The 16,662-nt window shown below is 47.3% G+C and overlaps 1 protein-coding gene across 4 annotated transcripts in view; it reads right to left on the bottom strand.

The window, feature by feature from the left end:
* Neurl4 (neuralized E3 ubiquitin protein ligase 4) overlaps window positions 1-10,605 on the bottom strand; it is a 44,872-nt gene extending 34,267 nt beyond the window's left edge. For 2 of the 4 annotated variants that reach the window (XM_075685137.1, XM_075685138.1), the window contains exons 1-8: window positions 10,408-10,605; window positions 8,182-8,530; window positions 7,349-7,572; window positions 5,506-5,617; window positions 4,261-4,349; window positions 3,329-3,614; window positions 2,008-2,107; window positions 541-808 (exon numbers count right to left, since the gene is read on the bottom strand). In XM_075685137.1, the coding sequence (XP_075541252.1) occupies window positions 541-808; window positions 2,008-2,107; window positions 3,329-3,614; window positions 4,261-4,349; window positions 5,506-5,617; window positions 7,349-7,572; window positions 8,182-8,530; window positions 10,408-10,575 (1,596 nt within the window). In that variant the 5' untranslated portion in view covers window positions 10,576-10,605. The remainder of the gene's footprint in view (window positions 1-540; window positions 809-2,007; window positions 2,108-3,328; window positions 3,615-4,260; window positions 4,350-5,505; window positions 5,618-7,348; window positions 7,573-8,181; window positions 8,531-10,407) is intronic. The other 2 variants (XM_075685139.1, XM_075685140.1) reach the window with 1 other exon arrangement.
* Between the last annotated feature and the right edge of the window lie 6,057 nt (window positions 10,606-16,662).

Here is a 16,662-nt window from a genome sequence, read left to right as displayed (position 1 = left end):
CAGGCTGTCACAAAGACATAATGTGAAGAAAAAGATTGCAGTCTATATTACGACAGCAAGATCCCAATAAACACTCATTTCGATGTCCTTGGAAAGCAAGCTTTGCAAATAAGGAAACATTAATCTTGTCTGAGAATATAACCAGGGACTACTGCCTTGCCAAGACAGTCATTCAACCATCTGATCTAACCAGGATATTGGCAGGATGGCAGTGCAAGCTGAAACCAATTGACAACTCAAAGTGCTGGAAGCTTTTAGACACTAATACGGCACTCCAATGTATTGAAGGAGCTGCAATTTTTACTAGACTGAAATGTGCCCCGTTGAAGTGGTTTTGCTGCAGGTGAAAATCGCACCTTATTGTTGGTCAGAAACGTGGTAGTCATGTGAGCAGGATTGCAGATGCAATTTAGCAGCACAGTGCTAAATAGTAGCAGCACTGACTGCTGCGGCTCACAATGTGTCACGATACAGTTTCGCTATCAGTTGTCAGATTGAAGAATATTTTTTTGTCGGGACATTTGGTTGTCAGTATCATACCTGCAAGGTGTCTAGGTTCTGGCAATAGTCCTTGATGACCTCGGTGCCGTTGTGCATGACACCACAGCCAGTCATGACCCAGGTGCCCGACCGCACATTAGTCATGGTAGTGGGGAACTCGAGCAGGTGCGGTGGGAACATGGTCACCCCGATGTCGATGGAGCCCGTCCATTTGGACACCTGCTGCTCCAGGACCACCTCGAACAGCTCGTCCGGACGTAACGCACGGTTCGTAAGGACGACGGCGTTGTTGAAGCCATCCAGGGCACTGAACAGGCAAGAATGTTCACCCGCAACAGCTGTGAGAGCAGCAATTTATCACACGGCCATGCCCCACCCTGCCGAGGGGTTAATCCTGATGATAACGGTTACTCAGCAACGTCCGAACCGCTGGAGAGTGGCAAAAAGAACGAAAAATGCCATTCATCGCTCCAAAATATGGCCTCCAATTTGCCCACTCACAATTCTAATTCTTGCTCAGGGTTGTTTACAGGAGCACGATTGGCTTTAAATTTTAATGCCTTCTAGGAGACATGCACAACCTCCAACACCTACATTTAATATAGAGCAAACAGCTGCCAGTATTGCATAACTTCTTTGACCCTAACAAAACTTGTTCCTGGGCTTCATTCATTATGCCGAGGGAAAGATACACGACAACATAGACAAGGACAAACGAAGGACCAGACATGGACTTGTGCTGGTCCGCGTCTTTGTTTATCCCTGTCTGTGTTGCGCTGCATCTTAACACCTTTGACCTCCTCGCTGGTTTCCGACTGCCTTGTGGATTGCTGTGCACAACCTATCCTCAATTAGAGGAAGTTTGTCTTTGGAGGCTTCAGGCTGAAGTGGCCCTGACACCTGCCCTCACACAAGTTCGGGGATCTACAACCAACAAACCTGGAATTCGTACTAAGTGCCCTGCTCCTGCATCTAGGGTGGATACTCATCACCTTCTGTGGCTGTGCCCTGGTACTCTAGGATATCAGGAATAAGATGCTCAACGAGGCGAAACTCAAGCCTAATGTTCCTGAGGACTGTACTCATTGCATAATGTACAACAAATGCACAAACTCATTGCTGCAGTGCCTGCATCACATGGAGTTGCATGCATTCATTTGATGGTCCTTCTTGTTCAAATCTTTTGCTACATAGGCCTTGAGAGAAAAGGCAAGGCCCACTTAGTAAAGAATGCAGAAGGCTCATCAGGATATAGCCAAATTATAAGACTAGATTCATCTTCTCCACATGCGACATTTAAACTATTCCTTTATTAGCTACAAGGTATTGCCACATATTAGTTCGAAAATATTGCGTCGTCTGAACCAGTGGCATCAATAGTTACGACAATAAAGTTTGACATTACAAGATAAGCTTTCATTATTTAGGAAAAATGGCCAATGAAAATTAATTCACGTGCAAATTTTTTCTGAAGGCAGGGATTTCTTTAAGCAAACAGAAGCTCACCTGGGTCTCCGCGCAGTGCGGCCGTCGTTGACAACCACAGCGCGTCCGCCGCAGCGTGGGTGGAACAGCAACCTCTCAGTCTCCCGGTCATTTGTGTCATCTGCGAAACGAAAATGGTTCGCAAATGCAAGCGACGAAAACATCAGCGGGTCCACTTTCAGAGAAATTAGTGAAACACACTCATCTCAAAACTTGAAGAACCTTGAAAAAGAATGTTACACGGTACTCAAAATGGCCAGGTCTCTCCTGGATGTCTTGTGTATAAGTATTCATATGTACATTAACACAGTAAGCTCTTCGGAATAAGCAGATAGATTTTAAGGAAAACTGCTCTTTCTTCTATGCACGGGTTTTTAAGTCTGCTGTCCAATGAAGGCCTCTTCAAGTTAAATCCTATCAATGCACTCTAGTTAAAAAAAATCATAATTAAGTCCTTGAGTGCTGGCTTGTCCAGTGCTTAAAACTTGAACAGAACAACATGCAATCCACTTTTCAAAATAATCCGCCCAGTAATATTGCTTGCCTGTTTCATCTAGTGGAGATAAATGACTGCTGATGCCTTCAAGTATATCACTTAAGACAGTGAACTCAACCAACACAGAAGCTGACCACCTGCATAAAGGGCCATTGCTTTCTACGCTACTTGCTTCCTTGCCTTTCCAGGAAGTGCCTAAGCCAGTCTACTTTGGTAGCTTTTTCAGTGCCTGGCAGATAATAGGGTCTTTCCTCTATAAATCATGTACTGAACTTTAAACATGCTATTAACTACATAAATACAGAATATGTGGTGCCGACATTTTGCACCACTGTCAACAGCTCCCTAAGAGTAGTGAAAAGCCAATGGGATTAAGCATAAAAAGGAGATAAAAATCAATGTAGGAACAGCTGTGTGTTCGTTCCGTGACCTTCGAGTGGTAGCGAGATTGATCAGAAAGTGATAAGCTAGCCTTATGAATTTATTAAGAACAGCCCTACTTCATGATACTGAGACAAAGTTCACAGTGTACATCCAGTTTTGCATGGCCTCCGAGATTCTCGCGTTTGGCTGACACAACACCGTGATGCATTGCGATGTTGAAGCCCATGCTTTTGTCATACTGCAGGCACCAAAAGGTCACATGACGTCATGGCTCTAATATTCTGGATTCTAACCTACAGACTACAAAAGTGAATATCAAGACAAACAGGTGAGCCAGCAGACTCTGCAGCCAAAGAAAAAAAAGTAATAATAATTTTCAGTTGCTGAAACAAGTTCACAGTAAAGCCAGAATGCATGCAACTTTGCAGCACTGGCGCGAAGCTAGCACAAGAGCTCACACACCTTTGATGGCCTTGCTTTCATCGCTGGGAGATGCCACGTGTCTGTGAGAGCTCTCGTTGTGGTCAAGCAGGGTGACCTTGACGGTCATGCCGTACAGGTCCACCACTCCGTACACCACCTTGGGCACATTCCCCGAGGCCACACCCTGATCCATGCCGTTGATGTAGTAGTGCAGGTTGCCGTTGGACTTGCGCACTACCCCTATCCTGTCGCCCTCCTGCATCACGTGATCAGGGGAACTCTGACAGAGCTCGCTGCAATCTCGTGAGCGGTCAACAGAAGCGTGCTACAAACGTAAAGAGCAAGAAGAGGATTTAGGTGAGACATATTAGTGAGAAGTAACGCTAAGATGGGAAAGGAAAAGCAGACTTCAGCCATTTCTCCCAACTCTGATCTCCTTTACTGCGACAGCAATTCCTCCTTCGACTCCCCCTCAACACCACCAACCTTGCGCAAAGCTACCGCAATCGTGCGCAAACTTCCCCAACTGTGTGCAACAACAATGTGACAACAGTAGCACGATGACAATGATGATGCCGCAACATGACAACACTACATTTACCGACACCTAAAAAAGAGTAAACAGTTGTCCTTCAAGAAGGGATGCTGTGATTGCTTCCTGCGTCGAAAACCATGTTGTACATGTCCTGCATGTCCTGCATTACGCTGTGCAAGTGTGTTGCCTGCCATTGCTTCTGAAGCACAGTAAGGGCATCACGCATCACGCACCCAACATGCCCAACAAACCCTGCGTCGGCTGCCTCGTAATTGCACATTGACGCTGTTACATGAGTCCAATCTTCAGCGTGATCTGCAGTCTCCCAGTTTCGTGCTTGTAGTGCTATCACAGTAAATCACAGCAAAGAAGTGCAGTTTGAAGAACTATTCAACCAAATGAACTAGACAAAGCGATTGCCTCCATGGCCACTTACATGAAGTTCATCCAGGTTGTAGTTTCCGTATTCCCGCCTACTGCCTTTGCCATTTGTGAGAATCCCTGAGCCGCTCATCATTATGGTACCTGGCATAGGAAGCAAGAGGAAATGTGCAGTTACCGCCAGCCTGCGTGCTGATGTTAACTTGAAGCATGTACAGTCGACTTCTGTTAATTTGACCCTGATGGGACTGACCAAACTGATCAAATTATCTGGTGGGTCGAATTAAACAAAATGCAGAAAAATGCCTTAATGCACCACTGATTTACATGGCAGTACTATTTGCCCAATTCTAACGCACCCCCGAATCAAATGCGCGGCCGCTTTCTTTGTGTCCGAAGTAGAAAACTAATGTAGAAACGAAAAAGCTCCTAAACAAGGTCAAAATCGAAAGCACACACAACGTTTTAGCAAGAAAACTGGACAAGGGTCTAATGTGTGTCGCACAATGGCGGACAGTTTTTTAAAGGTCAGCTTCGCTGCACAGTTTTCTTTAAGTCGGTTTCGTTGTGTCATGAGGTAAAGCATACAAACGTCGCAAATGTGGTTTTGGTTTTGTATCCGATTGCACGGCGCAGGCAATTTCAGGCCAAATTTTCAAGGTAAAAAAAAAAGTGCGCTTTAGAATCAGGTAAATACTGTAATCAGACATCGTGAACGACTGTTATTGCTTGAAAAGTCTTCTTAGGGCAGGTTGAAAATAAGCGTTTTTCGGCTGAAGATGATGTGCGTTCAATGCATTCACTGCCCTTAATAAGCTCCACTGAGGCAAGCTGCCACTAATGGGGCTGCTATAGGAGCAGCCATGGAGATCACACAGTTGCACAATGACTGGTCAAGTTTGAATTATTTGGTGAAGACCAATTTTGGGATCGAAATATCTAAATCTTGGGCCTATAGAAAGGCATGGGTGCTGGCCGCGCCCTTCTGTCGGGATTGAAATAACTGAAAAATAGAATTATACGGAGCCGCATTAACGGAAGTCTAATGTATAAGATACCATAAAAAGAGCCACATCATTTTTCTTTACTGGAGCCGATGCTCTTAAACAGAATCGCACAGATATCATGCAGCCTCGCAGGAATTTATCGAAGCTCGGCACAGCACTCCATTTATAGAAGCAAGTTAGGCTAAGCATTTGGCTAGTTGGATCCTGTTTAGCTAGCTCTTTCCGTTCACTTTTAACATGAATGGCTGAATTCTCACTCGGTTAAGATGCACACAACTGCCGCCGAGACTGACCTGAGCGCATGTTTGTCATGGTTGCCGGGAACTCCAGAGTCTCGGGACTGTGCGTGGTAACGCCTAGCTCGATGGAGCCCGACCATTTGTTCACCAGTTCATCGATTCGGAGCTGTGTACGAAAAGCAAGTTCTAAGAACAGACAGTGCTTTGACACAAGAGGAGGCAGGAGGAGGTCTCGCAGCATAAATTATGGAGGACAGAAAATTGCTGCCAGTGACAAAAACCCCATGTTAAATTACGCATTTAGTGAGAAGAGATGCGGCAACCCTGATGTACACTGGTGTAGTCTTTTTTTTTTAAATTTGGATGACGCTTAAGCTTCGCCTTTTACGAGTGGAATGCAATAGCATTCAAAGACCCCCGAATGCTTTTCATGCTTCCCAGCTACTGCAGCTTATGTAACCATAACGTTTACCGAGAGACGCTGGCGGCGAATGCTACGCAAGAAGGCAAGCTTTCTGGCAGAAACGTGGCCTCTTGCCTGGGTCGACCTCCTGTTATTGTTTCCCACTTTTAACATTTCAGTCTGAGAAGAGCTAACATAAAAGATATGTGCTGTAAGTGCTTTTTTTCTTTCTATTACATTCATTTGTGGGTTGCCGTTCTCAAAATTCCAAAGGATAACTTTGTAAAGAATGAAAAACAAGGTATGAGCAACTTTGGTAGTAGAAGAGTGGTTGGGTATGTGAGGTTCAGAATTCGGTGCAATATTATTTTTGCCGAAGCAACATCCGACACTGCACGCAGGACGCCTACGCCGGATATTCTGCGACATGAGGCCCTTAACACTATCACGTTAAAAACAGACACTGCACGCATGATAGCACCCGACTCCAGTAGATCGAGTTGGCCTCCTATTGTGTCTTCACTGCTCAAAAGCTCTACAGACGTGAACAATCTCTCTCACTACACCCTCCAGAGCTTTCTAGCATTCGAAGTCTTGGAGCACGGCATGACACGGCGAGGACATGGCAACACAAGTGACACCCAGTGGCTTCCATTCTATTTACAAATACTGCACCTGTTTCATCTACAAACCGCAACAAACATCAAGGTGACAGCTAGAGTGAGCCAAACTCGGCACACTTAGTTTCATACATAGCAGGTAATGCTGCTAGGACTAGAGTAACTACTCCCGCAATATGCATTTGTGACCAAAAAATTGTGCGTGCTACGTGATAGAAAGAAATTGGAATGTACTATGTGACTTGGCACAAAGTCGACCTCATGCATTACAGTTGCAATACCAATGACAAAATTGACACATAGAAGACACAGCACATTTGAACATATTACCCAGGGAGCCATGAGCAGAGTGACATGTTTGTATGCTTGCACGACTGCGAACAGCTTCCATGACGCACTACCTGCACTACTGTCAAAATATAGTGCATTATATATACTATAAGCTAGAGGTACACGAACAACACATGATTTACCGCAACAACATATGCTATAGCTACAGAATGTAAAGCAGTTATTCAGCAGAAGGCATTGCAACTCACAAGTTAGTTCAATATGAAATGCAAGCAGCAATACATTTCAGTAGCCCCACTACCTGTGTAACTGCCATAGTGCTGCCTGTTAAGCACGAAATGGGAGTAGAGCTGCTTCTCATTGCAATTATTTGCATTAAGAGAAAAAAGGCCCAATTAAAGCAAGGAGGTTCGTGCAAACAAGAACGCATCTCCAAGACATATCTGAGGTTGAAACATTAGCCAGGTTGTACTTTTCTTTTCCTTCGGAAAGCAATCCCAGAAGCAACGATTTGCAGAATGCAGAATTAAGCAGTGAAGTAAAAATGTTAGACACCAATACAAATAAACTTGACAAGCCTCACCTCAAACCACTCGTCATCTCTCAGCGACCTGTGCGTCATAACGACACCATTGTTGAACTCGTCTGAGGGCCGCCGCCTCTCTGCTGTCCGGTTGTCATTGGACAGCTGGACCAATGAACCGCACCGGGTGTGAAATCGCAGGGGATCATCCGATGAAGGTGCACAGGCGGCTGCCCCCAAGGTGACAATATTCTCGCAGCTTATGTTATCCCCTGCCGACAGCGCTGCAATAAACAAAACACATGAATCGTACATATCTCTATTGTTTACTTCATTTATTTACTATTGTCAATTATGTAGCACTGCCAACTCGCACGGCTTGTACGAGAGCCCACGAACCTTCCAAGCATGTGCACTGGATCTCGCGAGTGATGACAGCTGACTCGACATTTACTGGGCCTTTTCTTCCAGCCGTACACCTCGAAAGCTCCAGGAAGGAAGACAAACTTGTGTACTCACAATGCAAAGCTTTCGGGCACAGAAGTCCACAGGTGCAACACTATGCAAACTAACCTAACAGAATTTAACTAAAAGATGGTCATGCCTCTAGACGTGCTGCTTCATTTGACAAATGTAAATTGCGGAGAGTTCGTTTTTCAAGCAGCCCAGTGGAAAGCAGCATGCACAAGAATTCTTCAGTGTGTCGTGATCGTTCGGGTCACATCATTCTCGACAACCGTCAATGTGTCGAGACACGCTGTATGTGACGCATCAGACTTGGTTGTACACTTTTCGCATTTCAACCTGTGCTGGCATAATACATTGCTGTGGGCTAAAAAAAAGGAATGATAAAAGAGAAGAAGAAATGTGGATGTCCAAGGATAAAAACTCACGTGGATCCCCATCTTCCACGATGGATATCTGGGCACACTTCCCATACAGGTCAACCACAGCATGCACCTGCGGCGGAATTTGACTCGCGGCCACACCCTGGCTCCGGCCATTGACAAAGAACTTCAGCTCGCCTCCTGAGGTGCGCATGACGCCAACGCGGTCGCCCTCGCCCAGCTGGTCGAGGTCTGTGCCGTACTCCTCAACCAGCGTCTTTCCGTCCTGCAGCACGCCAGTGCCGGACATGACCCAAGAGCCCTCGCGGAGGTTGGTGGCACTCGATGGAAAGGCGAGAGTGCCGGGGTCCAGGGCTGTCACGCCAATCTCTATGGAGCCACTCCATGTTGACACCTGCAACATGAGTTTCACCAGCTGATTATTGATGTCACTGATATAACCAAAGGCAGCACAGTTCCCATACAAGATGCTGTGGTCGAGGTCTCCATATTACTTTTTACCACCCCAGTTTTATTTTTATTTATTTTTTTTACGTGCACACAAAGCTTGTGCATAGGCATTTTTGTAGATTGGCTGCATCGGACCATGGCTGTGGCAACTGGCATAAGCGTGTGCAGAGAGGCCAAACTAGGAATGCCTACTCTCTCCGCAGCATAGACGAGACGCCTCCCATATGCTCCCCCGTAACATTCTTTTTATTAACTGCAAGTTTGTTACTGCAATACTTATCAGCTGTGAGTTCACGAATGCACTGCCATCTTTGTTTTAGTCTCGTCATAGCATTTCATACTTTTGGAGATGCACTTCCGATAACTCGCAACTGCATGCTAGTAGGATGCATTAGCTGAGCAACGAGTTGCGTGGAAATCCTATCATACTTCAGCCACTGCGTGTCCAATTGTGTGCAGCAAGATAGTGCATCAAAAGCACCTATGAACATAGCAATGTTTAAAACACATCATGTACACCTTGAGCCATTTCTGATAGGTCACTTGTCACAAATATGAATGATATCTGCCAAGTATTTTATTGAAAGGCTTCGAAGGCAGACATCCAAGTGTCTTCTCTCGGTGCCTGCATGCTTTCATGTAACAGGTTTTATATCAAGCATACTTTTAAAGTCTCTGGATAAGCGCTTTCAAGGTTTGCCAGTAATAAAACAGTTCGCTCTCTCACATCTAATGTTCCTGCAGTGAGTTTGGGCATTGAGTCCACATATTGTGATCTTCTAAAGCTCACCCAAAAATTAAATATTCCTGATATGCTCTGCCGCAGCACGCTCTTCGTAAGTCTGAAAACGCAAGAAGTGTGGTAAAAAAGAAATGTTTAATGGACACAATTAACTGGCACCTGAATGGGATATAAAACTATGCCGAAGATGACCAATGTTAAAACACCATGCAATAGTCGCTTAGGGAGGTAAAAAAAACAGCATTTCAGGCAGCAATACCGGACGAAGGGATACAGTTACTGAAGTGACTGGTACACGCATAGAGGCCAGAAATTCAAAAAGAATCTGCTAGCGGATGTTCTTGTAGAGAAGCTACTTCATATCGCTAGACGGAAACTGCAACCTAAGTCGTATTCAAAAAGTAATTAAATAAGAAAGAAAAAGTAAACGATCAAGGAAAATATTGCGGCAGCTGAGTACTGGAAGACAGCTCTTTCGCCGCGACAACTTTCCCAAACCGCCACAACTTTCGCAAACCTCCACAACAAGCTATCCGAACGATATCATACCACTCCACATGCAGTACATTTTGTCACACCGCTAGATGTAGTACGTCAACAAGATCCATTTGAGCCCTGGTGATGTGCATTTCACGCGAAAACACGTTCTTTCCCTTTAGGGGCGCGCTGTCATCAGCGCTTTAGCTTAGCTCGGAGAACGGAAAAAGCCGCGTAGTGTGGCATCCCCATCGCAGGATTCAAACGTTCAGACCTGTCGGATAAACGTACACTAGGGCAATAAAGCAAGTTACAAGTGTGACTACAGAACGATGGAGGTGTGAAACGATCGACCCGAAATTTATTTTTACTTTTTTCCCCCCCCGTCGGGAGCCGCCGCAAAACATCGTTTCAAGAGCCGGTTTCTCGAACACCTCCAAAGCGACGCGTCGGAAGTAAACTTTCACCGGGAACTGCCGTGCGTATGCGCTTTGCGAATGGCACCCAAACAGCCTGAAAGCTTCTTGAGCTGAAAGCTGAGCTCCGGAGACTGATCAGGTGCAGTGTAGTAACTCTTATTTGAGGGAGGTGGAGGCGCTTGCCTTCTTGTCGATCCTAACTTCAAACAGCTGATTATCCCGGAGAGGCTGAGCGCTCATAACGATGCCATTGTTGAACTCTTGGTGTGGGTGGACCCGCTGCGCCGTGCGATTTTCGTTGCTGGTCACCACTAAAGAGCCTTTTTTCTGGTGAAACGAACTGGGAGCCATAGCGCAGCTGCCATCGGCGTCCCTCTTTTCCTCCCAAGATGGCGCACGCCTGCCGTAACGCCGGTGCTGCCATCACAACATTGGCGACGGACGCTGCAACTAAACGAGAGGCGCGGCAAAGACAAACCGTACACGACGTCGCTCATCAGACAAGTGATGGATATAGCTTATTTGTATTTTCCTAAGTGAGCCCGCCAGCACTGCCGAAACGATACCCGTGTTCTACGCAGCCGCATTTTCGTCTTAAGTCAGACCTCGGGTATATATGGTGGCTAGACCGATGCGCACAGATCCAGTTTCACCCCCCCCCCCCCCCCACACACACACACACCTTTGAAATTTAAAGACAAGAAATGCTTAATAATTATTGAAGAGAACCCGCCAGCACAAAGAAAACACTTTAGAGAGAGGTGGCGAAAGAGCTGGGCTGAGGAGAGCTTCACGGTATCGAACATATGCAGCTTGATCAATACAACGGACGAATATATCTTCCTCAACGTGAAGGTTCCTGTGCGCATTGTAGGGATCCCGCGCACAATCGTCGGGGCCGAGCGAAGCTTCTCTGCAGCACTGCGGTTTTCCTCCTGATCAGCATACACTCTAAAAAAAGTTTACACCATCTGGGGTGTATATTTGCCACACAACAATAATCGTCATCTGTCTTGCCCGCATTTCCTTTCTTTAACGCTGTGAGCCCGGTACTTCAAAGACACGAACTACATGCGCGTCATCACATGACAGAGCATTCTCGACAGGAACGTAACGAGCGCAGCGTTTTCAAGAAAGGAAGTGCGGGCAAGACAGATGACAATTATCGTTGTGTGGCAAATATACACCCCAAATGGTGTAAACTTTTTTTAGAGTGTACACCGAGCGATGGGCATCGACGCGGAGGTAGTTGCACGCATGTTCGCCAAGACAAATCGCCGCAAGATGTTTCAGAGGTCAAAGCTTCTCCCTCGGTCAAAGCAACTAATGCTTACTGTATACTCGAACACGAAAAAAAGACGCAGCATAGCATTTTTGCCTTTTTAGTTTTATTATACAGCATTTTGTATTTTTGACATTTTGGTTGACCCTCGATGCCTTTATCACTGTTATCAATGCCGTGTTTATCTGCGTGTCAGTGTTTGTCCCAGGCAAACTAGCACCCGAAAACATGTTTGGAGGCTCGATATCGCTATCAGGCTTAACGCAGGGTTCTATTAATATTGATGTCACAAGTGAGTTGTATTTCCGCGTCAAGAGAAAGTGCACCGCAAGTTGGACCTCACGTGCTTTATTTGTTCTAAATTTTGTGACATTGATTATATTAACTACTGGCCTTTCAGTATACATATAACTTTAAAATGTTTCTTTTGTCATAGCAATCATATGGGTGCTGCAGGCGCATTTCTGCCGTTGTCATCGCCGTCGGCATTGCCGTGATGTTCCGTATAAAGTCCAAGGGCGATAACGTCGCCGCGCGCCGTATGCTGTATGTGCGAGGGTGAGCCGACGATGGAGGCTCAATCTCGCGCGCACAAGGGAGGAAAGCGGCGAGGAAGCGCGCCGTCTTCCGTCGCGCGCAAGGCACCGCGGAGGGAAGGGTTTGGGGGGTTCTACTCCGGCGGTTGCTGCGTGTGGCATGGCCGCGTGCTGGCCGTATCTTGAAAGCGATCTGCGATGAGCGCACTCTAAAAAAAAGTTTACACCATTCGGGTCGTATCTCGTCCCACGACGATATTCGTAATCTGTCTTGCCCGCGTTTCCTTTCATTAATGCTGTGAGCCCGGTACTTCCAAGTCACGAACGACTTGAGCGCGAGATCGGCGTGACACAGCATTCTCGACAGGAAAGTAGCGAGCGCAGAGTTTTCGAGAAAGGAACCACAGGCAAGGCAGATGACGTATACGTTGTTGCGGGACAGGATAAGCCCCAAAGAGTGTGAACTCTTTAAGAGTAGGCTCGTCGAGTGCTCCCTCCCTCCCTCCCTCCCTCCCTCCCTCGCTCCTTCCCTCCCTCCCTTTCTCTCTCTCTCTCTCTCTCTCTCTCTCTCACACACACACACACACAAACGCACACACACGCACACACACACACACACACACACAACACACACGCACGGACACGCACACAGGCACATGCTTTTACGCGGCCGCCCGCGTAGGAATTACTCTGCTTATTGGTGTCGTAGCCATCGCGTCTCGCCATCTTCGACTATAGTTTTGAACGCTCAACTATATAGCCTCGAACCACAGCGTTTGCTTTGCGCACGACTGCGCTTAGGTGCGGGCTCCAGTCTGACCGTGCTATATGACGTGCGGATTGGCTTTGTCCTTACCAGCTTGACCTACGGGTAGTAGCCGTGCACATCCAACTACGCGCGCTGCTGCAGCCAGGAAACGTCGGGATCAGCAGACCGCTGTGCAGAGAGCATTCAGGCCGCCGTCGACGCCGGGCGGACCGTTCAGATCGTTATTCTGAAAACGACGCAAAGAGACTGCCGAAAATGGAGCTCCTATGAAGCCTCTCCTCCAGCTTATAGGCTGCGACTATGCTGCGGCCGCGCATGCCTGTGACTCTATTCGCATTTATTTATTTATTTATTTATTTATTTATTTATTTATTTATTTTACAATATTTCCTGCGAAGCATTTTTATTGGGTTCAACCCCGTTTTTCGTAACGGGTACGTAGCCGTATCCGCGCGTTGTCGTTGGCTGATCCCGAAGATAATGCAGTAAAAAAAATGTGGGCGGATATGCTAATGGAGCCACTATGGGTGTGTGTCCCTTATTGGGCCAGCGGCCATGAGCCGCTGTTCAGTGAACCTCTTTGACGTCAATTTGGCGCACCGCAGGTATCACCACAAGAACCTCGCACCTACACGGTGACATTCACGCAATGCGATTTTTCCTTGCAAATAAGGGTCGGCCTCGACGTTGTGTGTGTGTGTGTGTTTAGGCTTTCAAAAAGAGCATTTTTGCCAAATATGGCTTCAACATCGCGTTTTCGGAGATGTTGAGCTAAGAGGCTTTTGCTGCTACCGAAGCGGTTCAACAAGACTATTCTGATCTTCTCGTTAAAAAGACAATGATGAAATATTTGTGAGAAGTGTTCAAAGGCCACCAGAGTCACTGCGGTGTTCATGAGCGATGCCATGAATGCGCTTGTGCCTGTATTACTCGGCTCCGATAAGAATAGGAACGTGTAAAATGGATTGCAGGTGGTGGGATCGCACCACTGACGTCGCAAATCAAACCGCAGCCATGCTTCTCTCATGCCGACGCCGACTACAGTCGAGCACCTGCACAATCGATGCAACGTAAAGCTGCATCGGGAGTCATTGGCTTTCGGCTAAATGCCACCAATGCACGTTTTTCTAGAGAAGTCACGAGGCTTTGTTCCCTAAGGTACGTCGACATCAACGTCGCAGATTTTTGCGTTACACCAGATGCCCAGCAGCAAATGTCATCGGCATAGATTGGCAACTTCACCATATTTGGTAGAGATTCTATGAGACCAATGGGCACAAGTTTGAATAGTGTTGGGCTCAACACACCACCCTGCGGTACTCCATGGTGTGTATAATGTTGAGAAGTTGGGCCGTCTTTGGTATTCAGAAAGAGAGACCGCATACATAAATATCTGCCTGTCCAAAGATAGAGTCGACCGCCGAGGCCAACCATTTCCAGAGCCCCTAATATAACCTCCTGCAGAACATTGTAATATGCTTCTTTGATGTCGAGGAACATGGCGACAGATAATCGCTTACACGCCTTTTGATGTTGAACGTACGTAACCAAATCGATGACGGTGTCAGTGGAACCCACCGTGGTTGCTCAGTGGCTATGGTGTTAGGCTGCTGAGCACGAGGTCGCGGGATCGAAACCCGGCCACCGCGGCCGCATTTTGATGGGGGCGAAATGCGAAAACACCCGTGTACTTATATGCACGTTAAAGAAACCCAGGTGGTCGAAATTTCCTTCCAGAGTCCTCCACTACGGCGTGCCTCATAATCAGAAAGTGGTTTTGGCACGTAAAACCTCAGAATTTAACGCTGTCAGTGGAGCATCGTTGACGTCGAAAGCCAGCCATGGCGTCTGGGTTCATAGCGTTCAAGGTGCCATTAAAGTCTGGCGAGGATCATTCGTTCCATCACCTTCCCAATGCAACTAGCCAGCGCGATTGGGCTGTGTGAAGTAACGTCTATAGGGGAGACTCGCCAGGTTCGAGGGGCGGTACCAGGCGACTGGTCTTCCGTTCTTGAGGAGCGCCTCAATTATGCCAGGATTCATTGAAGATGTGCAGCAATGCCCTTCGCGCCTGTTCACCGAGGTGGCACAATATACGGTAAGATATAACATCTGGGCCAGGTGATGACGACTGATTACATAAGCCAAGTGCCGCGTCGAGCTCTTGAGTGGTGAACGGGAGTTCCATGTTTGAATCCCGTGTGCCTGGTATGTAGTTAAACGTAAGGGAACTCGTGCCCGTTGAGTGGCCTGCAATCATAGCACAGAAATCGATAGACAAATTATCTCTTATGTAAAGAGGCACAGGTTTCCAGGGGTAGTCATCGACCGTGACCTCTGTTTGAGTCCCTACGTGACCTACCTAAAGAAGGGCCTGACAGCCATCTCTTATCTCTTCAAGTTTCTTGGACGAAGAGTCTGGGGTACTTCAGTACACGCGATGATGCAAGTGTACCGGACGCTGCTTCTCAGGTATCTGAGGCACAGCTTGGCAGTGCTGGTCAATACCTGGAGAACTATAATCCATAATCTCGAAAATGCTCAGGTACAGGCGCTTAGGGTTTGCCTAGGGCTTCCACGATGTACGTCAACATCCGAAACCATTGGAATTGCGCGTGACTATTCAGTCACATTGTTACACATTGTTATGGTAGCGCTCAGAGCACACGTCAGACCTTGCTCGCGCCCCTCTCCACTGTCTCACTTCAATGCCAGAAGACCGCCCACGTGCCTCTTTTTGTCAGACGATACTGTCTTATCATGCATACCTGCCATCAGATTACACAGCTGCAGCGAAAGTTTTGCTTCCCCCTTGGTGCTTGGCTCAGCCACAAGTTCGACTGACAGTACCCGGGATTCAAACGAAGGCAGAACTCTCATCACTACCTCTCAAACAACTTTCGTTGCTCTTGCTCTACGAACATTACAACGATCGTACCCATATAGACGCTGATGGTTCAATCACTGTGGACGGATCTGCAGGATCAGTACCTGCGAAAGTCACCACCTTCAAGTTCAAGACATGGCATCAGACTACATCCATAGCCGCGGAACTTGCTGCTCTTCCTAGCGCATTACGCATAATTCGACAGGAACCACCTTAAAAGTGGAGCATTTTCAGCGACTCAAAGGCAGCTCTACATTCCTTGCTTCCCGCCTTACGCCGTGGGCCCCACGAACAACTAGTGCTGCAAATCCGAGAGCTCCTTCATTGCCTCGTAGAGCAAGGACACGACGTCACATTTCAGTGGCTCCCTAGCCACTGTGGCACAATGGGAAATGAGCAGACCGACGAAGCTGCTCGATCTGTTCATGAAGGCGGCGTGCAGGAACCAATCCCGCTGTCAAGAACAGATGCAGCAGCGCAACTTCGAGTGCTTGCATGATGCCTTACAATCGCTGTGGAACACACCTATCTTCCAGCACACACGTCTACCTTGACTGGATCCCTGTCTGCAACTTCAGCCTCCACCTGGATTATTCCGACCTGAGACAACGGTACTTTGCCGATTGTGGCTTGGCGTCGTATTTGCGAAGTCGTTTGCTTTCCGCATCGGATGGGAGGATGGTGCTGCGTGTGACTACTGCGGCGAGGAGGAAACTATCGAACACGTTATTCTTTGTCACTGTCCCCGATACAGCGCACACAGGCCGTCACTCGCGACCGCGCTGGCGCGTCTTGGCGACCGGCCGCTTTTGGAGCAGACCGTGGTCGTGGAACGCCGACATACACAGTCGTCACACCACAAGACAGTGAAGGCACATTTGAAATTTTTACGTTCGAGTGGCCTATTCGAGAGACTGTAATCCTGATAGACGTTCACGACCGTCCCTTTCTTTCTTTTGTTTGT

The sequence above is a fragment of the Dermacentor variabilis genome, chromosome 3 (assembly GCF_050947875.1).
Source record: "Dermacentor variabilis isolate Ectoservices chromosome 3, ASM5094787v1, whole genome shotgun sequence".
Classification (NCBI taxonomy): domain Eukaryota; kingdom Metazoa; phylum Arthropoda; class Arachnida; order Ixodida; family Ixodidae; genus Dermacentor; species Dermacentor variabilis.
This window is presented reverse-complemented; position numbering and strand designations above follow the sequence as displayed.